The 22,152-nt window shown below is 48.8% G+C and overlaps 1 protein-coding gene across 2 annotated transcripts in view; it reads left to right on the top strand.

Annotated features, from left to right (window-relative positions):
* Window positions 1–17,470, top strand: part of cpn1 (carboxypeptidase N, polypeptide 1) — a 30,550-nt gene extending 13,080 nt beyond the window's left edge. Inside the window, exons 4-9 of one of the 2 annotated variants that reach the window (XM_078536424.1) lie at window positions 1,389–1,571; window positions 2,517–2,628; window positions 5,770–5,909; window positions 6,904–7,003; window positions 14,596–14,714; window positions 15,597–17,470. In XM_078536424.1, the coding sequence (XP_078392550.1) occupies window positions 1,389–1,571; window positions 2,517–2,628; window positions 5,770–5,909; window positions 6,904–7,003; window positions 14,596–14,714; window positions 15,597–15,779 (837 nt within the window). In that variant the 3' untranslated portion in view covers window positions 15,780–17,470. The remainder of the gene's footprint in view (window positions 1–1,388; window positions 1,572–2,516; window positions 2,629–5,769; window positions 5,910–6,903; window positions 7,004–14,595; window positions 14,715–15,596) is intronic. The other variant, XM_078536425.1, reaches the window with a different exon arrangement.
* The last annotated feature ends 4,682 nt before the right edge of the window (window positions 17,471–22,152 follow it).

Consider the following 22,152-nt stretch of genomic DNA (forward strand, 5'->3'; position numbering starts at 1 on the left):
AGGGGTTCGGGGAGGGGGAGGGGGAGTGGCGGGGGTGGGGTGGAGGAGGGGATCGGGGCTGGGAGTGGGGGTGGGGGAGGGGGAGTGGCGGGTGTGGGTAGGGTGGGGGTGGGGGAGGGGGAGTGGCGGGGGTGGGGTGGAGGAGGGGATCGGGGTGGGAGTGGGGGTGGGGGAGGGGGAGTGGCGGGGGTGGGGTGGAGGAGGGGATCGGGGTGGGGGAGGGGGAGTGGCGGGGGTGGGGTGGAGGAGGGGAACGGGGTGGGGGTGGGGGTAGGGGAGGGGGAGTGGTGGGGGTGGGGTGGAGAAGAGGATCGGAGTGGGGTTGGGGGTGGGGGAGGGGTGTGTCATGGGTGGTGTGGAGGAGGGGATCGGGGTGGGGGAGGGGGAGTGGTGGGGGTGGGGTGGAGGAGGGGATCGGGGTGGGGGAGGGGGAGTGGTGGGGGTGGGGTGGAGGAGGGGATCGGGGAGGGGAGTGGTGGGGGTGGGGTGGAGGAGGGGATCGGGGTGGGGGAGGGGGAGTGGTGGGGTGGGGGTGGGGAGGGGGTCGGGGAGGGGGAGGAGTGTGGCGGGGTGGGGTGGAGGAGGGGATCGGGGTCGCGGTGGGGGAGGGGAGTGACGGGGGTGGAGTGGAGGAGGGGATCGGGGTGGGGGTGGGGGAGGGGGAGTGGCGGGGGTGGAGTGGAGGAGGGGATCGGGGTGGGGGAGGGGGAGTGGCGGGGTGGGGGTGGAGGAGGGGATCAGGGTGGGGGAGGGGAGGGGGAGTGGGAGTGGGAGTGGGGGTGGAGGGGTGGGGTAGGGGGAGGGGTAGGGGATCGGGGGTGGGGGTGGGAGTGGGGGAGGGGGAGTGGGAGTGGTGGGGGAGGGGGGTGGGGGTGGGGTGGAGGAGGGGATCGGGGTGGGGGAGGGGGAGTGGTGGGGTGGGGTGGAGGAGGGGATCGGGGTGGGGGAGGGGGAGTGGTGGGGGTGGGGTGGAGGAGGGGATCGGGGAGGGGGAGTGGTGGGGGTGGGGTGGAGGAGGGGATCGGGGTGGGGGAGGGGGAGTGGTGGGGTGGGGTGGGGAGGGGGTCGGGGTGGGGGAGGGGGAGGAGTGTGGCGGGGTGGGGTGGAGGAGGGGATCGGGGTCGCGGTGGGGGAGGGGGAGTGGCGGGGTGGGGTGGAGGAGGGGATCAGGGTGGGGGAGTGGGAGTGGGAGTGGGGGTGGAGGGGGTGGGGTAGGGGGAGGGGTAAGGGATCGGGGTGGGGGTGGGAGTGGGGGAGGGGGAGTGGGAGTGGTGGGGGTGGAGGGGGTGGGGGTGGGGAAGGGGATCGGGGTGGGGGTGGGGGAGAGGGAGGGGGAGTGGCGGGGGTGGGGTTGGTCACCCAGCCTTCAGTCGATTCATTTCTCCCAGGCTGAGCAGGAGACTTACGCCGTCATTCGCTGGCTGCAAAGTTACAACTTTGTCCTGTCTGCCAACATGCATGGAGGAGCAGTGGTGGCAAATTACCCGTTTGACAAGGCCCAGCAACCCTACGGCCGAGGCCCATACAGAGCAACCACCTCCGTCACACCCGACCACAAACTCTTTCAGAAGGTAAAAAAAAAGAATTGCACTTCTATAGCACCTTTCACATCCTCAGGCCTTCCCAAATGGCTTTACAGCCAATGAAGTACTTTTGAAGTGTGGTCACTGTTGTAATGCAGGAAATGTAGCAGCCAATTTGCACACAGCAAGATCCCACAAACAACAGTGTGATAATAACCAGTTAATCTTTTTTAGTGATGTTGATTTGAAGGATAAATATTGGCCCAGGACATCGGGGGAGATTTCCCCTCCCCTTCTTCAAAATAGTGGCATGGGATCTTTTACATTCACCCTGAGAGGATAGATGGGACCATCTCATCTGAAAAAATGGCACCTCTGACAGTGACGCACTCCCTTAGTGCTGCACTAGGAGTGTCAGCCTCGATTACACACTCACACAATATATCAAGGGAGAACTTGGATGGTTCATAAACACCGTGCACAGCAGGCTGGAGTCTAATCGAGGGGTTCGGGGGGGTTTATATATAGAATAACAGATACCCGGGAGTGAGTTACAGGCTGGAATCTAATCGAGGGGTTCGGGGGGGTTTATATATAGAATAACAGATACCCGGGAGTGAGTTACAGGCTGGAATCTAATCAAGGGCTTGGGGGGTTTATATTTAGAGTAACAGATCCTTTTCTGTTCACTTTGACTTTGGTTTACAGTGTCTGTTGAAGTATTTAGTTCAAACATTTCGCAAAGTGTTTTTTTTATGCCTGTTATATTACTACTGCCCACCAGAGGGAGCAGCTGTAATGCAGTTTGTGGGTTTTGATGGCAGGACCCGAGTGGGGCAGTTTGTGATAATCTAGACTCTCAGTGAAGGGAAATCATACAAAGAAAGGATTTTCAACTTTGGAGAATTCAGAATATGTTTGATGGAAATCTAGAAATGCTGTTATTATTATTAGAGTTCTGTTTTCTCTCTCTCCATTTCTCTCTCATTCCAGCTTGCTAAGGTCTACTCCTATTCTCATGGGTGGATGCACAGTGGGGCCAACTGCGGAGACTATTTTCCTGAGGGGATCACTAATGGTGCCAGTTGGTATTCGCTTTCGAGAGGTAAGGCCCTGTCTGCCCCACATCACCACCCCACCCTGTCTGCTCCCCTCCCGTCTGCCCCCCGTCTGCCCCCCTATCCCCCCCCAACACCCCCCCCGTCTGCACCCCCTGTCTGCACCCCTATCTGTCCCCCCCAGCTCTCCCCCACCGTCTGTTCCCCCCAAGTGCACCCCCCATCTGCACCCCTCCGTCTGTCCCCCCTGTCTGTCCTCCCCGTCTGTCCACCGTCATCTGTCCCCCCCCCCACCAATTTGCCCCCACACCTGCCCCCGTGTCTGTGCCCTTGTCTGTCTCTGTCTCTGTCTCTGAGTGAGGGTTTGGGGGATCGAGTGTTCAGTCTGCATTGGGTTCCCTCCTCAGCTCCTGGAAAGGTGTCGATCTCTTTGTCTACCCGCTTCGGCTGTGAGACATTCACCTCACCTCATCCTCTCTCCAACATCCTCATACAGACGCCTAGTGCATCAGCAAGTCACAAAGCTTGCTGCGCGGAAGGAGGCCATTCAGCCCATCGTGCCGCACGTCAGCACTGGCTCATCCTTATGGATCATCAATGTGGAGATCCCAGCGATACAACAGCTCCTTCTGGAAGTGTGCTGAGGAAGAGCTCCCATCCGCAATGACCGTGGCCCAGACCACAGGGGGACAGAGTCGTGTAGACAATGGAAGGGGAGGGGACCCCCTGCCCCCCACCTTAGAAACCTGAGCCACAGAACCTGGGGGGCAGAGGTGGAGTTGGGGGGGTTGGGGTGGTGGTGGAAAAGGAGCATGGGGGACTCGGAACAAAATCAGGAGCCACATGTTACTGCCCAAAGAGCAGTGAAGCCTCCCTGAGAGGAATTGCCAATTGGCTTTTAAACTTTGAGTGTTTTGAGCTCAGTGGTAGGGTAGTGAGTCCAGGGGCAGAATTTCACGCCCCACAGGTGGGCACATGCCCAACCCGATCGGGCATAAAATTTCACACCCACATGATATTTCACTCGGCGGGCGCGCACAATTCTGAAGCAAGTCTGACAATTAAGAGCCACTCACGACGCAATTGTCTCCGATTCTTGGTGGCGGACGGGTGAATCGGCCAGGCGGCCTTTGCATTTCCTCAAACCCTTTCCAAGGATGGGATGAAGTTTTTAATTTATTCGTTCACAGGATGTGGGTGTCACTGGCTAGGCCGGCATTTATTGCCCATCCCCCATTGCCCTTGTTCAGAGGGCAGTTTAAGTGTCTGGAGTCACATGTAGGCCAGACCAGGTAAGGACGGCAGATTTCCTTCCCTAATGGACGTTAGAATGACAATCGGCAATGGTCAGGGTCACCATGAGACTTTTAGGGCAGAATTTCGCCCTCTGGTGGTGGGTGGGCAGCCGACCCCCCACCCCGCCACTCAAACAGGGCCCGCCGCCATTTTAAGTGGGCGGGCCTTAGTTGGCTATGCGCTTCCTGTGGGGCGTGGGAGGGAATCCCCATCTGTCAGAGTGAGCTCTTTCATGCATGTGTGCGAAAGATCGCACTGCTCCCTGAGGCAAAGCCCTGTCTCGGGGAGATTACCAACAGTGGTTAAAAACTTTAAAAATAGAAACATTAAAAAATTATTAACCTGTCCCCCTCATGTGACAATGTCACACGAGGCGGGACATGTTAATAAAGAACACACAAACTTTATTATTTTTGTTCAAAACGGACATAAAACTTCATCCCGCCAGTGGATGAGGTTTCATGTATAATCAGGAGCCCACTGGGGCTCCTGGCCTGCCCACCAGCCTTAAGGTTGGCCGGGCAGGGTCTTTAAGTACCTTAACTAGCCTGTCAATGGCCTCAATTGACCATTGACAGGTCGGCGGGCGGACAGCTGATTTCGCTGTCCGCCCGCCTTCCTAAAAATTTAAATGTTCCAAGGATGACATCGGGGATTCACCCAGACGTCATTTTCCCCTCGGCAACCAAGCCCCGCCCCCACATCGCCGAGGGGAAAATCCTGGCCTTCATTCCAGATTTTTATTGGGTTCAAATTCCACCATCTGCCGTGGTGGGATTCGAACCCGGGTCCCCAGAGAATTACCCTGGGTCTCTGGATTACCGGTCCGGTGACAATCCCACTACACCACCACCTCCGTGTTGTGAAATAAAAATTAAATGTCTGCGGACGGCATTTTTATGAGGTATATTTTCAGGTGCTTGATTGTGATGCGTGGACATTTTTTTCCAGCTTCTTAAACCTTTATTTCATCATTTGAATGTTTGTCGCTCCCTGAAGCAGCTCTCAGCCTTCAGGGCGCTCTCTCTCTCAGCGCTCAGCCCGGACCTGCGGAAACCCCATCGCCCGGCCTCTTCCCCACACCCCCCCCAACCCCGGCAGCCCTGAGCTTTTCAGCGCGTACTTCACGCTGGCCGGCCGTTAATTGGCCAGGCAGCGCCAAGCTGCGGTTGGGAGCCGATCGACAGTCAGCGGTCCATTTCCCGGCCATTCCCGGTCCCACCGATCGCGCCCGCCCGCCCACCAAAGGATAAAATTCAGGCCCAGGCCTTTGCAGGCGTTGTGTCCCATTGGGTTAGTTCTGGGTGTGTCTGTTGGGATTCTGAAGGTCACCTTGAAAAGCCTGTACACGCACCCGGCCCAAACCCCCCCCCGCCGCCGCCCCCCCGCCCCCCCCCCCCCCCCCCCCCCGAACAGGATCTGCGGTGTAAGGGGATGGGGCAATAAAATCCCACCGACCTCCCACTGCCGAAATCAATCTGCAGCCCAGTTAGCTGAGCTGGTGTGTTCCCTCGGCACGTGATCCCATCGGAGTGGTTCCACTTTAAGCCTGTAATCCTCCACTCCCAGCAGCCTCGAACCTGCAGTCCCTGCGTTTCCCACAATTCATCCAGCAATCTTGTTTTTCCCCCAAGTTCAGGGGGCCTCAGGCCAGTTGTACCCCTGACACCAACATGACATCAAACCTCATGTTCCTGACCCGCATGATCCATTTCCATGCCATCTTCCCATTGGCTCAAACCCACGCCATGAGCGGAATTTGAGGTGATCGTCGTGGCAGGAGCATTGAGTTGAATTGTGTGTGCTTGTGTGTTTTGTCATCTTCAATCTTCACATTTCCGCTGTGCCTCGATTATCGAGCTCTTCTCCCCCTTCGGACCTTGTTGGCGCAGGGATGCAGGACTTCAACTATCTACACACCAACTGTTTTGAAATCACACTGGAACTGAGCTGCAAGAAATTCCCACCAGAGAGCGAGCTTCAGAGAGAGTGGTATGGAAATCGAGAGGCACTGCTGACCTTCATGGAGGAGGTGAGACTCTCGCATGGCTCTGGGTTGTTAGACCTACCAGGTTGATTACTCCAAATTATGCGGTTCAGAGACCAGAGATAACCCAACTCACCGGTTTTATTACAACTCACCGGTTTTATTATCAACACCAAGTTGTCAGCAAGTTATAGACCTATATACTTACCAGTAGGATAACTATCAGGCTCTTTGAAGTATAACCAATCTAGGCAAATTCTCAACCGAGAATGCCAAAGACCAAAGTAATCCTATTTCTCCACCTGGAGGTATCATGTCAGATGATTTGCTATAAACTGATCAATTGAGAATGTTGTCCTGTAATCTGGGTGTAATATGTTACTTCAATAGCAGCGAATAAGGTGGCAGCACAGGATCCATTCCTATTGGAATGTGGGAGACAATGTGAACGATGGTACAATTTTCCATTGTTATAAACATCAAAATTTGACGAACTTGAACTGAGATTGTTGGCCCCAAACTCTGTACAGTACTCACAAACACACTTCTTAAATTGTGGTAAGATGACACTTTCTATTCACTGCCAGTATATGATGGGACAGTGTAGAGGGAGCTTTACTCTGTATCTAACCCCGTGCTGTACCTGTCCTGGGAGTGTTTGATGGGGACAGTGTAGAGGGAGCTTTACTCTGTATCTAACCCCATGCTGTACCTGTCCTGGGAGTGTTTGATGGGGACAGTATAGAGGGAGCTTTACCCTGTACCTAACCCCGTGCTGTACCTGTCCTGGGAGTGTTTGATGGGGACAGTGTAGAGGGAGCTTTACTCTGTATCTAACCCCGTGCTGTACCTGTCCTGGGAGTGTTTGATGGGGATAGTGTAGAGGGAGCTTTACTCTGTATCTAACCCCGTGCTGTACCTGTCCTGGGAGTGTTTGATGGGGATAGTGTAGAGGGAGCTTTACTCTGTGTCCTGTGTGGATTTGCCAATTGTCCGACAACAAGCGATTGTGATCTGTATCTTTTTTGATTTGTGTCAGGTTCACAAGGGGATTAAGGGGATGGTCTTGGATGAAAATAACAATGGAATTTCCAAGGCTACCATTTCAGTTTTTGGAATCAACCATGATGTTACCTCAGGTGGGTGCCATGACAACAGATTCATGACATTTGCTTCAATACTTCGTTCTTCATTCTTCTGTAGAATTACCTCCCTTGTCTCCATTTCACCGTCTCTCTGGTTGATGACTTGACCCCTGGTTTGTGTGGCCACCATTTGATCTGGACCGGAAGAGAAGCTCAACACCATCCAGGGCAAAGCAGCCCGCTTGACTGGCACCCCATCCACCACCTTCAACATTCACTCCCTCCACCACTGACGCACAGTAGCAGCAGTGTGTGTACCATCTACAAGATGTACTGCAGAAACTCACCAAGGCTCCTTCGACAGCACCTTCCGAACCCACAACTTTTACCATCTAGAAGGACAAGGGCAGCAGACACATGGGAACACCGTTGTCTGCAATTCCCCTCCAAGCCACTCACCACCCTGACTTGGAAATATATCGGCCGTTCCTTCACTGTCACTAGGTCAAAATCCTGGATCTCCCTTCCTAACAGCACTGTGGGTGTACCTACACCACATGGACTGCAGCAGCTCAAGAAGGCAGCTCACCACCAGAGTGTGCAGGTCTCAAACCTGTTCTTAATTGGAAAAAGAATGAATTAGAGCAGGAAACAAGGTGGTTAGTCCTGGCACATTGAAAGGCAGGAGGAGGACGAGTTTGCAGGTTGAGGGACAAAGCCAGGGAGGGAAATTCCGAGCTTGGTATTTATGGGGTAAGTCGGTTGAGGTGCAGTGGCAGATATTTAAAGAGATGGTTCATAACGCTCGGCCAGGATACATCCCATTGAGAAAGAAAGACCCTGGGGAGGAGGCATCATCCGCGGCTAACTATGGAAGTTAAAGATAATATCAAATTGAAATTCCTGTACAATTCTGTAATGGTGGGCAGCAGGTCAGAGAATTGGATGGAATATAAAAAATAGAAAAGAATGACTGATAAAATAATGAGAGAGAAATTAGTGAGCAAGAGAAAGTTACTTAGAAATATAAAAATCAGGTAGTAAAAGTTTCCATTAGTATTTAAAAAGTTAAAGAGTAAATTGACCATTGGTCCCTGAGAGGTTGAGACGGCAGAATTAATAATGGAAAATCAGGAAATGGCGGATGAATTGAGCAGATATTTTGTGTCTGTCTTCAATGTAGAGGATACAAATAACATTCCAGAAATAATTATGAATCAGGAGGTGGAAGGGAGGAAGGAACTTAAAACGATCACAATCACCAGGGAAAAGGTACTGAGAAAATTATTAGGACTAAAAGCTGACAAGTCCCCAGGTCCTGGTGGACTTTATCCTACAGTCTTAAAAGAAGTAGCTGCTGAGATAGTAGATGTATTGGTTTTAATTTTCTATAATTCCCTAAATTTTGGAAAGGTCCCGTCAGACTGGAAAATGGCGAGTGTGACTCCTCTACTCAGGAAAGGAAGGAGACAGAAAGCAGGAATCTACATGCCAGTTGGTTCAACATCTGTCATAGGGAAATTGCGGGAATCTATTATTAAGGAGGTTATAGCAGGGCACTTAGAAAATCTCAACGCAATTAAGCAAAGTCAACATGGTTTTGTGAAAGGGAAATCATGGTGGGCTAATTTATTGGAGTTCTTAGAGGAAGTAGCAAACAACATGGATAAAGGGGAACCTGTGGATGTGCTGTACTTAAATTTCCAGAAGGCATTTGACAAAGTGCCACGTCAAAAGTTACCACAAAAAATAAGAGCTCATGCGGTAGGGGGTAACATATTAGATGGATAGAGGATTGGTTAGCTAACAGGAAACAGAGAGTAGGCATAAATGGGTCATTTTTAGGATGGCAAGATGTAACCTGTAGAGTGCCACAGGGATCAGTGCTGTGGCCTCAACTATTTGCAATTTATATCAATGACTTGGATGAAGGGATGGATGGGATGGTTGCTAAATTTGCTGGTGACACAATATAGGTAGGAAAGTAAGTTGTGAAGAGGACATAAGGAGTCTGCAAAGGGATATAGATAGATTAATTGAGTGGGCAAAAACTTAGCAGATGGAGTATAATGTTGGAAAATGTGAACTTGTTCACTTTGGCAGGAAGAAAATAAAAGGAGCATATTATTTAAATGGAGAGAGATTGCAGAACTCTGAGGTACAGAGGGATCTGGGTTTCCTGTACATGAATCATGAAAAGTTAGTGTGCAGGTGCAGCAAGTGATTAAGAAGGAAAATGGGATCTTGTTGGTTATTGTAAGGGGGATGAATATAAAAGTAGGGAAGTTTTGCTATCATTGTACAGGGTGTTGGTGAGACCACATCTGGAGTAACTGTGTACAGTTTTGGTCTCCATCCATACTTGAGATAGGATATAATTGCATTCGAAGAGCTCAGAGAAAGTTCACTTGACCACTTCCTGGGATGAAGGGATTATCCTATGAGGAAAGGTTAGTCAGGTTGGGCTTGTGTCCATTGTAGTATAGAAGAATGAGAGGTGGTCTTATTGAAACATATAAGACCCTCAGGGGACTTGACAGGATGGATGCTGAAAGGATATTTCCCCTTGTGGGTAGACTAGAACAAGGGGACATAGTTTAAAAATATAGTGTCTCCTATTTAAGACAAAGATGATAAGAATTTTTTTTCTCAGAGGGTTGTTAGTCGGTGGAACTCTCTTCCCCAGAGAGCAGTAGAGGCAAGGTTAATTAATATTTTTAAGGCAGAGTTAGATAGATTCTTGATTGACAAGGAAGTAAAAGAGTAAAGGGGGATAGACAGGAAAGTGGGGGCCACAATCAGATCAGCCATGATCTTATTGAATACTGGAGCAATGTTGAGGGGCTGAATTGCCGACTCCTATTCCTAATTCATATGTTCGTGTATATGTTCGTAGTTATTCTTGGCCAAAGTTGGGAATTTTCCCTCAGGTCTTTGTGATGCGATGAGCCTCCTTACCCGGAGGAGAGTGCGAGAGGAGGACCCTGGGACCGGCAGCCAGCAACACCTAGAGGAGAGCGGACCTGTGTGAGAAGGACAGCAGCGGCGATGGGAGATAAAAACCGGCATCAGGGAGCCCCTTCAATCTGTTTCTACCTGTCAGAGCCAAAAGTGTGACGTCAAAGGAGAACAGGTAGGTGATTGGTGGGTATCTCTTCCGTGTCTCCTTTGATTGGCCAAGTGGATTAAATCAGGAGACGTTATTACAGCTGAAGAGTACAGTTAAGAAATTCACTTTTAAAATATTTAACATCCAAATTAATTAAATAGAATACAGATGGTGATGTGTTGCAGCTGTAGTACGTGGGCACTGGTGGAGGCCGGTGCGATCCATGGCGGTCACATCTGCAGTAAGTGTTGGCTGCTCGAGGAACTTCGGCTCAGAGTTGATGAGCTGGAGTGTGAGCTTGGACACTGTGGCACATCAGGGAGGGAGAGAGTTACCTGGACATCATGTTTCAGGAGCCAGTCACACCCCTTAGATTAATTACATCAAATTGGACAGTGGTCAGGGACAGGAGGGTGTGTCTGCGAGTGAGGCAGGTGTGGGGATCCAGAATTTAGCTTTGGAGGAGCCTCAGCCAGTGCCCTTGTCCAATAGGTACGAGGTTCTTGCTCCCAATGTGGACGAGGACACAGACTGCAGGGTCGATGAGTAAACTGAGCACAGCACCATGATACAGAGCACCATTCAAGTGAGGGGAGAAAGAGAAATGTAGTAGTAATAGGGGATAGCATAGTTAGGGGAATAGATACTGCTCTCTGCAGCAAAGACAGAGAGTCCCAAAGGCTGTGTTGCCTCCCTGGTGCCAAAGTTAAGGACATCTCTTATGGGCTGGAGAGGAACTTGGAGTGGGAGGGGAAGGATCCAGCTGTCGTGGTCCACGTAGTTACCAATGACACAGGTAGGACTAGGAAAGAGCTTCTGCTGAGGGACTAAGAGCAGAATTAAATTAAAAAGCAGAACCTCAAGGATAATAATCTCTAGATTACTAGCTGAGCCATGTGCAAATTGGCGTAGGGTCAATAAGATTAGAGAGGTAAATATGTGGCTCAAGGATTGGTGTGGGAGAAATGGGTTCCGATTCATGGGGCACTGGCACCGGTACTGGGGATGGAGAGAGCTGTTCTGTTGGGACGGGCTTCATTTGAACCATGCTGGGACCAGTGTACTGGAAAATCGTATAACTACCGTTGTAGATAGGACTTTAAACTAATTAGTGGGGGGAGGGTTCAATTGAGGGGAAGTTTAAAAAATCAAAAAGAAACGAGAGAGAAGCGGTGCAGGGTAGTGAAGAGGTGAACGATAATCAAAGTGTGACAGGAGGGGCAGAAAATATAAGCAGAAAAGTGCAGCAGAAATCAGAACCAGAATGAGTAATAATGGTAAAAAGTCGAAGCTTAAGGCTCTTTATCTGAATGCACGCAGCATTTGTAACAAGGTAGATGTATTGACGGCACAAATAAATAAATAAAGAAATAAATGAATATGACTTGATAGATATTACAGAGACACGGTTGCAGGGTGACTAAGACTGGGAACTCAATATTCAAGGGTATTTGACATTCCAGAAAGATAGGAAACACGGAAAAAGTTGGTGGGTAGCTTTATTAATAAAGGAAGGTATCAGTGCAGTGGTGAGTAGTGATATAGGTGCAATAGATCGTGATGTGGAATCAGGTTGGGTGGAAATAAGGAATAGCAAGGGGAAGAAGTCACAGGAGGGAGTTGTCTATAGGCCCCCAAAGAGCTGCGCACTATAGGATAAAGTATAAATCGGGAAATAATGGAGGTATGTAAGAAGGGCGCTACAATTGTCATGGGTGATTTTAATCTGCATATTGACTGGACAAATCAGATTGGCAGGGGTAACATGGAAGACAAATTTGTACAGTGCATCAGGGATTGTTTCTTGGAGCAACACATTGCAGACCCTACCCGGGAACAGGCTATTTTAGATCTGGTAATGTGTAATGAGGTGGGATTAATAAGAGATCTCGTAGTTAAGGATCCTCTAGGGGGTAGCGATCACAACATGGTAGAATTTCAAATTCAGTTTGAGGGTGAGCAACTCGGGTCTCAAACCAGTGTCAACTTAAATAAGGGCAATTACTGAGGTATGAAGAAAGAGTTGTCTAAAGCGGCTGGGAAAATAGACTCAGTGGATGAACAGTGACAGACATTTAAGCAGATATTTCATAACATTGAGCAAAAGTTTATCTCAGTCAAAAAGAAGGACTCGATGAGAAGGATGAACCACCCGTGGATAACAAAGACAGTCAAGGAGAGTATCCAATCAAAAACTAAGGCATACAAAGCAGCTAAAACTATTGGTAGGCCAGAGGATTGGGAATTTTTTAGGAACCAGCAACGGAGAATAAAAAAGCTAATAAAGAGGGAGAAAACTGATTATGAAAGTAAATTGGCAAGAAATATAAAAACAAACACCAAGAGCTTCTACAGGTATATAAAAAGATGCGACTGGAGAATTGATAACGGGGAGCAGAGGAATGGCAGATAATTTAAACCAATATTTTGCATCCGTCTTCACTGTGGAGGACACTATAAACATCCCAAAGATATCAGATAAGCAAGGAGCTAATGGGAGGAAAGACCTTGTAACAGTCTCTATCACGAGGGACAAAGTATTTGCCAAACTAATGGGACTAAAGACAGACAAGTTGCCAGGACCTGATGCCCTGCATCCAAGGGTTTTAAAGGAACTGGCTGCAGAGATAGTGGAGGCATCGGTCGAAATATTCCAGAACCCACTGGATTCTGGGAGGGGCCCAGCAGATTGGAAAACCGCTAATGTGACGCCCCTGTTCAAGAAGGGAGGGAGACAAAAAGCAGGAAACTATAGGCCAGTCAGCCTAACATTGTAGTTGGGAAAATGCTAGAGTCCATTATTAAGGAAGAAATAGGACATTTAGAAAAGCTTAACGCAATCAAACAGAGTCAACACAGTTTTGTGAAAGGGAAATCATGTTTGACAAATTTGCTAGAGTTCTATTTTTATTCATTCACGGGATGTGGGCTTCACTGGCTGGGCTGGTATTTATTGCCCATTCCTAGTTGCCCTTGATAAGGTGGTGGTGAGCTGCCCTCTTGAACCGCTGCAGTCCATGTGGTGTAGATACACCCACAGTGCTGTTAGGAAGGGGGTTCCAGGATTTTGACCCAGCAACAGTGAGGGAACGGCGATATATTTCCAAGTCAGGATGGTGAGTAACTTGGGGGGGGAACTTCCAGGTGGTGGTGTTCCCATCTATCTGCTGCCCTTGTCCTTCCATATGGTAGTGGTCGTGGGTTTGGAAGGTGCTGTCTAAGGAGCCTTAGTGAATTCCTGCAGGATATAACAAACAGAGTTGATAAAGGGGAATGGGTAGATGTAGTATATTTGGATTTCCAGAAGTCATTCGATAAGGTGCCACATAAAAGGCTGTTGCACAAGATAGGAGCTCACAGTATTGGGGTAATGTATTAGCATGGATTGAGGATTGGGTAACACACAAAAGACAGAGAGTCAGGATTAATGGGTCTTTTTCAGGTTGGAAAGACATAACTAGTGGAGTGCCACAAGGATCAGTCCGAGGGCCTCAATTATTTACTATCTATATTAATGACTTGGAGGAGGGGGCAGAGAGTAATGTATCCAAATTTGCTGATGATACAAAAATAGGTGGGAGGGCATGTTGTGATGAGGTCATAAGGAATCTGCAAGGGGATATAGACACGTTGAGTGAGTGGGCAAAAACTTGGCAGATGGAGTTTAATGTAGGAAAGTGTGAGGGCATGCACTTTGGTAGGAAGAGTCAAAAGGGACACTATTATTTAAATGGAGAGACTCCAAAAAAGTGCAGCACAGAGGGATCTGGGTGTTCTTGTGCATGAAACACAAAATGTTTGCATGCAGGCACAACAGGTAATTAAGAAGGCAAATGACATTTTGGCCTGTATTGCTAGGGGGGTTGAAGTTTAAAAATAGGGAAGTCCTGTTACAACTGTACAGGGCGTTGGTGAGGCCGCACCTGGAGTACTGTGTACAGTTTTGGTCCCCATATTTAGGAAAGGATATACTGGCATTGGAGGCAGTTCAAAAGAGATTCACTAGGCTGATTCCTGGGATGAAAAGGTTGATTTATCATGAACGGCTAAACAGGTTAGGCCTTTATTCGTTAGAGTTTAGAATAGTGAGGGGTGATCTTATTGAAACGTAAAAGATCCTGAGGGGGCTTGACAGGGTAGATGTTGAGAAGATGTTTCCACTAGTGGGGGAATCTCGAACTAGGGGACATAGTTACAGAATAAGGGGACACTCATTTAAAACTGAGATGTGAAGGAATTTCTTCTCTCAGAGGGAAGTGAATGTCTGGAATTCTCTAACCCAGAGAGTTGTGAAGGCTAGATCACTGAAAGTATTTAAAGAAGAGGTAGATAGAGTTTTGAAATATCGGGGAGTTGAGGGCTATGAGGAACTGGCACGATAGAGGAGTTGAGGCCTGGGACAGATCAGCCATGATCTTATTGAATGGCGGGGCAGGCTTGAGGGGCTGAATGGCCTACTCCTGCTCCTATTTCTTATATACTTACATAACAATGAGAAGGATATATTTGGGTAAAGGTTATTTGGTTTTGTTTTGAGGTATTGGCGGGGACTATTTCCGTCTACTGTTGCCGGGAAAGTACGTGGTCACAGCGTCGGCGCCCGGTTACCAGGATCAAGCCATTCTTGTCGATGTTGGTACCGATGAACCAACACGGGTGAGTCTCTCTTCCCAATATTTATTATTCTCCACTGCACAGCTGCAACTTTCATTTATATAGCACCTTTAATGCAGTATGATGTCCCAAAGCACTTTGCAGTATTATGATCAAACAATGTTTAATACAGAGCTACCAGTTATTCCAACACCTCCATCCTGCCCCCCACCCCGCCTCCCCCTCCGGCTGGTCTCTCGCATTCTACTCTCTATAAACAGAATCACAGAATGTTGCAGTGCAGAAGGAGGCCATTTGGCCCATCATGTCTGCACTGGCTCTCTGAATGAACATAATGACTTGGTGCAATTCCCCTTCCTTCAGGTCATCCAAACCTCTGCTGCCCATGTCCTTACTCACACCATGTCCCATTCACCCTTCACCCTCGGGCTCGCTGACCTATATTATCTCCTGTTCCAGCAGTGCCTCGGTTTTAGAATTCTCATCTTTATTTTCAAGTCCCTCCATGGCCCTGCTCCCTCCCTATCTCTGTAACCCCCCTCCAACCCACAATCCTTTGACATCTCTGCTCTCCTCTAATTCTGGCTTCCCAATTTTAAATCGTGACGCCATTGGCCGAGTCTTCAGTTTCTGAGGCCCCAAGCTCTGGAATTCCATCCCTAAACCTCTCAAACTTTCTACCTCACGTTCCTCCTCAAGACGCAACTTAAAGCAAGTCTTTGGTCACACCCGAATGGCTCGGCGTCATGCTTTGTTCGAGTGCTCATGTGAAGTGCCCTTGGAGCGTTTTACTACGTTAAGGGCGCTATATAAATGCAAGTTGTTGGTTTCTAGCTTTCTGATTAGAAAAAAAAATTAACTCCTGCTTCTTCAGCTTGGCCGTTGAGCCTCGCCCTGAGTTGTGAAAATCTAATCTCCTCCCAGGTGGACTTCCATTTGGTGCCAAAAGCGGTTGCGCCCAGCACCACCGGTATGCCCACCATCTCGCTGCCGCCGGTCACCACCAGCAGAGCTCCCCTTCGCAGAGTGGGCCCGGAGTCGGCCTGGGAGGGACCCCTGATGTCAAGGAAACACCGGCGTCCCCGACGCCGTCTCCGAGGGCACTGAACCCCAGTCCTCACCCTCCCCCCCCCGACCCTCACTCGATCTTCCACCAAATCAAACCCTTTTCACTCAACCATGCTTCACGAAGAGGTGTCAGGGGAAACAACAGGCTGAAACCTCTTGGGAGAACTCCGCCTCAGGAAGGACATCCGAGCAGAGATATTTCATCTTTCAAGTTTTGCTGTATGTGTTTTCGTTTTAACATTAAAATTCTGCTTTTACTTGTTTTTATTTTAAGTCAAGAGTAGGGGTTGCCAACTGTAACTGGACATCCCTGGAGGTTTATCCTGGGACCTCCAGCTGCCCCGCCCCCAAGCTTCTGCCATTGGTCACCCAACGCATCTGTCATTGGCACAGCCAATCAGAAAGTGACTGAACTCTTTGTGACCTAATTGAATGATTCCTAACTGTTAGTCAAACTGCCTCCTATATCATTATAGTTAATGAACAGATGTTTTTAAAGAAAATGTTTGAATAACACAATTTATTTTATGACCTCAGTGATTTTTCTCACTGAGTTTTGCAAGATTCGTGTTTCGGAAGATGAATCTTTACTTTCTGGGTACTCCAGGGCAATTCTGGAGGGTTGGCAACCCCAGTTGTCAAGTGAGCGGTCAATGGAGATGACCTGAGGCCTGCACTAGGCTTCTTTGACCAAAACTAGTCTTTCCTGTTGGTCTGTTTTTACAAAACACCTTGTGGCATCACTCTATTTCCCACCCCGCCAGGGAGTTTGGAGTTATTTGATGATTTGTTTCAGCAAAAAAAAAACTTTTTTTAACCATTAATCTTAACCGTTTCCATGACAACAGACAAGATGGCCAACAGTCTTTGGTAGGGGTGCATTTGTCATCCAACTATTGCCACTAGGAGTCTTGCTGGTGGTGTTTGGCTATGGGTGGGAGAAACACACCCTCACCTCATGAAACATGAAGCACCATCTTCTCGCGCTCTCTTCCCATTCTGCCCGGATTTAAAGGCCAAGGCCTCTGCTTGGGACGGCTCTCATTGGAGCCAGAAGAGCCACCTTTGCCTTGGACACTCCAGCTGTGGCTGCTCCTCCTGTTTGGTTCCATTTAGATCTTTGGCTTTAACCCTTGAATGACAAATGACTGCACAAATCGCTCTTTGTGTCGAAAATGGGCAACAGGTATGATATTTAAAGTTGACATGTAAAATGTCATGAATAATGTAATGAGTCATGTGACACAATGCGCAAACTGTGATTGAATAGGGTCATCCATTCCTTGGTTGATATAACCTGATTAGTCACGTGACTTTTACCATTATTTGATTGGTCCAAGATTAGAAGTATGGCATTTTCCAGCACTGAGAGACCATTCAGCCCATCAGTGCAAGCTCTCTCTGGGAGTATGTGATGGGACAGTGTAGAGGGAGCTTTACTCTGTATCTAACCCCATGCTGTAGCTGTCCTGGGAGTGTTTGACGGGGACAATGTAGAGCTGGATTCTGGGAGAAGATACCAAGGGGCCCGCCTCCCTGCCCTTACCCCAACACCATCAATTCTGCCCTGGGATCAGCACAAAGGCCATAGCAGTCATGTGACCTGTCCGATCTCACCTCCTGACAAACCAGCAATTCATTCACAAAGTTCAACACTAATCCGCCGTCAATATTTTGAATACATTTTTCACTGTTTAGATCCAATAATAAAGTGTTATTTTATGATGTGAGATGTGTGATTTATTCCCATTATTCAACTGTCCTGTCTCAACACCCTCTGCTCCAGATTCCACCAGTGATTATTCTGTTTCAATTATCTGCGCACGGGCATCACAGTTTCGGTAAAGAGAGAGGCTTCCGGGTATTGAAACCGTGAGGCAATAAACCCAGAGCATGTACCCGGATGTAATATTTGGATGGGACCTGGTTAGGGCCCCAGTGAGGGGGGAAAAGCTGATGGGGCATGATGGGCCGTGCCTGCAGAATCCAAGGAAGGACAAAAACTCACAGAGCCACACTCAAACCATCGGAAAAGTAAAAACGACTGAAAGCTACGGACCAGGAGACAATGGATTGAGTTACTTGTGTGTAATATGCTTTGGGTTAGAATGCTAGAAACAGACAGAAATGCGAGGATGAAATGGCAGCAAAACGGCACAAGCAGTGTCTGCATGGGAGAAACACTAACCATTTATTTAAACACAGAAAGAGTGCAATCTGAAGTAACGGGGGGGAAAATGGCAATCTGTGTCTAACCCCGTGCTATACCTGTCCTGGGAGTGTTTGATGGGGACAGTGTAGAGGGAGCTTTACTCTGTGTCTAACCCTGTGCTGTACCTGTCCTGGGAGTGTTTGATGGGGACAGCGTAGAGGGAGCTTTACTCTGTATCCAACCCCGTGCTGTACCTGTCCTGAGAGTGTTTGATGGGGACGATGTAGAGGGAGCTTTACTCTGCATCGAACCCCGTGCTGTACCTGTCCTGGGAGTGTTTGATGGGGACACTGTAGAGGGAGCTTTACTCTGTATCTAACCCCGTGCTGTACCTGTCCTGGGAGTGTTTGATGGGAACAGTGTAGAGGGAGCTTTACTCTGTATCTAACCCCATGCTGTACCTGTCCTGGGAGTGTTTGATGGGGACAGTGTAGAGGGAGCTTTACTCTGTATCTAACCCCGTGCTGTACCTGTCCTGGGAGTGTTTAATGGGGACAGTGTAGAGGGAACTTTACTCTGTATCGAACCCCGTGCAGTACCTGTCCTGGGAGTGTGTGATGGGGACAGTGTAGAGGGAACTTTACTCTGTGTCTAACCCCATGCTGTACCTGCCCTGGGAGTGTTTGATGTGGACGGTGTAGAGGGAGCTTTACTCTGTATCTAACCCCGTGCTGTGCCTGTCCTGGGAGTGTTTGATGGGGACAGCGTAGAAGAAGCTTTACTCTGTATCTAACCCCGTGCTGTACCTGCCCTGGGAGTGTTTGATGTGGACAGTGTAGAGGGAGCTTTACTCTGTATCTAACCCCGTGCTGTACCTGCCCTGGGAGTGTTTCATGGGGACAGTGTAGAGGGAGCTTTACTCTGTATCTAACCCCGTGCTGTACCTGTTCTGGGAGTGTTTGATGGGGACAGTGTAGAAGAAGCTTTACTCTGTATCTAACCCCGTGCTGTACCTGCCCTGGGAGTGTTTGATGGTGACAGTGTAGAGGAAGCTTTACTCTGTGTCTAACCCCGTGCTGTACCTGCCCTGGGAGTGTTTGATGTGGACGGTGTAGAGGGAGCTTTACTCTGTATCTAACCCCGTGCTGTACCTGTCCTGGGAGTGTTTGATGGGGACAGTGTAGAGGGAGCATTACTCTGTATCTAACCCTGTGCTGTAGCTGCCCAGCTGAATATAAGCATCCAGGGTGGGCATTCACTCGGGCTGGTTTTTCCTCCTCTTACCTGGTTTGTCGCGGTGCCACAAACTGGAATAATCTTTGGTTGAAATGCTGCAAGCGTCTTGTGAGCTGCAGTTCCATTGTGGTGCTGAGCATCAGTTCAGTTGTGGGTGAGGTTTGTAGCTGGCTGCTGTGTGTCCCTGCACATGGAGCTCGTCTGCAGAGTCAACACCGAAAGCTCTGTAAATAACCCAATGGTTTGGGAAATGAGACTTGGAGTCGTTACACTGTGGTTGGGAGTGGATGTATAAATAGCCAGCAGCAGAGGCTACACTCAATATGTTGTCTATTGTCAGTTTGCTTTGTCAGGTGTGGCTCTGTGGGTCTCACCTCAGAGTCAGACAGTTTGAACCCCAATGTAGACAGTCAAGTATATGATTTGGGCAGACGTACAAAATAGGAACAGGAGTAGACCATTCGGCCCCTCGAGCCTGCTCTGCCTTTCAGTAATCATGGCTGATCTGTTTATGTTTCGAATTCCACATTCCCAATAACCCATGATAACCTTTGATCCTTGCCTAACAAGAATCGATCTAGCTCCGCTTTAAAATATTCAGTGACCCCGCCTCCACCGCCTTCTGAGGCAGAGTTCCAAAGTTGCACAACCCTCTGAGAGAAAAAATTCTCCTCATCTCTGTCCTAAAAGGGCGACCCCTAATTTTAAAACAGTGCCCCCTAGTCCTGGACTCACCCACAAGAGGAAACATCCTTTCCACGTCCACCTTGTCAAGGCCGTTCAGGATCTTGTACACTTCAATCCAATCACCCCTCATCATCTAAACTTGAGTGGAAATAAGCCCAGTCTGTCCAACCTTTCCTCATAAGTCAACCCACTCATTCCAGGTATCAATCTAGTAAACCTCCTCTGAACCACCTCCATTGCATTTACATCCCTAAATAAGGAGAGCAAAACTATGCACAATATTCGAGGTGCAGTCTCACCAATGCCCCCCGTAACCAAAGCACAACATCCTTATTTTTATGTTCAATTCCTCTTATAATAAAGGATAGCATTCCATTAGCCTTCTTGACTGCAGGCTGTACTGGCATACTAAATTTTTGTGACTCACGCACTAGAACAGCGCCTCGGAATTATGCAGCTGTTCTCCGTTTAAGTAATACTCTGCTTTTTTATTCTTCCTGCCAAAGTGAACAACTTCACATTTCCCCACATTATACTCCATCTGCCGAATTTTTGCCCACTCACTGAGCCTATCTATATCTGTCTGAAACATATTTTCCTACCTACCTTTGTGTCATCTGCAAATTTAGCTACCATGCCTTCGCTCCCCTCATCTAAGTCAGTACTGAGGAAATGCTGTACTGTTGGAGATGGGGCCTTTTGGATGTGACTTTAAACTGAGGCCCCATCTGCTCTGTCACATAGATGTAAAAGATCCCTTGGTGACACTGAAACCATTGTTGACTGTTGTATAAATCCATCCAGTTGGCTAATGTCTTTTAGGGAAGGAAATCGGCCATCTTTACCTGTGGTTTGGTCGACATGTGACTCCAGACCACAGGTTGACCCTTAAATGCTGTCTGAAATATCCTAGCAAGTCACTCAGTTGTATCACACCACTACAGAAAAGTTAATAAGGAACGAAACCGGACAGGCACTGGAAACAACAACAGTAAAACCAGCCCTGTCGACCCTGCAAAGTCCTCCTTACATTTCGGGTCTTGTGCCAAAATTGGGAGAGCTGTCTTACAGACAAGTCAAGCAACAGCCTGATATAGTCATACAGAGTCTTACTGTACAGATAAGGCCCCAGACACCACCATCACCATCCATGGGTATGTCCTGTCCCACCAGCGGGACAGACTCAACAGAGGTGGCAGCACAGTAGTTTACAGTCGGGAGGGAGTTGCCCTGGGAGTCCTCAACATCGACTCCGGACCCCATGATGTCTCATGACACCAGGTCAAATATGGGCAAGGAAACCTGCTGATTACCACGTACCACCCTCCCTCAGCTAATGATCAGTGCTCCTTCATGTTAAACACCACTTGGAGGAAGAGGGTAGCAAGGGCGCAGAATGTACACTTTGGGCTGGGGACTTAAATGTCCATGACGAAGAGTGGCTCAGTAGCACCATTACTGGCTGAATCCTAAATGACATAGCTGCTAGACTGGGTCTGCGGCAGGTGGCGAAGGAACCAACAGAGGGAAAAACATATTTGACCTCATCCTCACCAACCTGCCCACCACAGATGCATCTGTCCAGGACAATTTTGGCAGGAGTGACAACCGCACAGTCCTTGTGGAGATGAAGTTCCATCTTCACGTTGAGGATACCCTCCATTGTGCTGTGTGGCACTACCACCGTACTAAATGGGATAGATTTCAAACCGATCTAGTAACTCAAGACTGGGCATTCATGAGGCGATGTGGGCCATCAGCAGCAGCAGAGTTATGCTCGAACACAATCTGTAACCTCATGGCCTGGCATATCTCCCACTCCACCATTACCATCAAGCCAGCGGGTCAACCTTGGTTCAATGAAGAGTGCAGGAGTGCATGCCAGGAGCAGCACCAGGCATACCTAAAAATGAGGTGTCAACCTGGTGAAGCTATAACACAGGACTACTTGCATGCCAAGCAGCATAAGTAGCAAGTGATAGACAGAGCTAAACGATCCCACAGCCAATGGATCAGATCTAAGCTCTGCAGTCCTGTCACATACAGTCATGAATGGTGATGGACAATTGAACAACTCACTGGAGGAGGAGGCTCCACAAATATCCCCATCCTCAATAATGGGGGAGCCCAGTACATTTTTGCAAACCACAAGGCTGAAGCATTTGCTACAATCTTCAGCCAGAAGTGGATGATCCATCTCAGCCTCGTCTGGAGGTCCCCAGCCTCACCAATGTCAGTCTTCAGCCAATTCAATTCACTCCACGTGATATCAAGAAACAGCTGAAGGCACTGGATACTGCAAAGGCCATGAGCCCTGACAATATTCCGGCAATAGTA

The sequence above is a fragment of the Cetorhinus maximus genome, unplaced genomic scaffold (assembly GCF_964194155.1).
Source record: "Cetorhinus maximus unplaced genomic scaffold, sCetMax3.hap1.1 HAP1_SCAFFOLD_1205, whole genome shotgun sequence".
Lineage (NCBI taxonomy): Eukaryota > Metazoa > Chordata > Chondrichthyes > Lamniformes > Cetorhinidae > Cetorhinus > Cetorhinus maximus.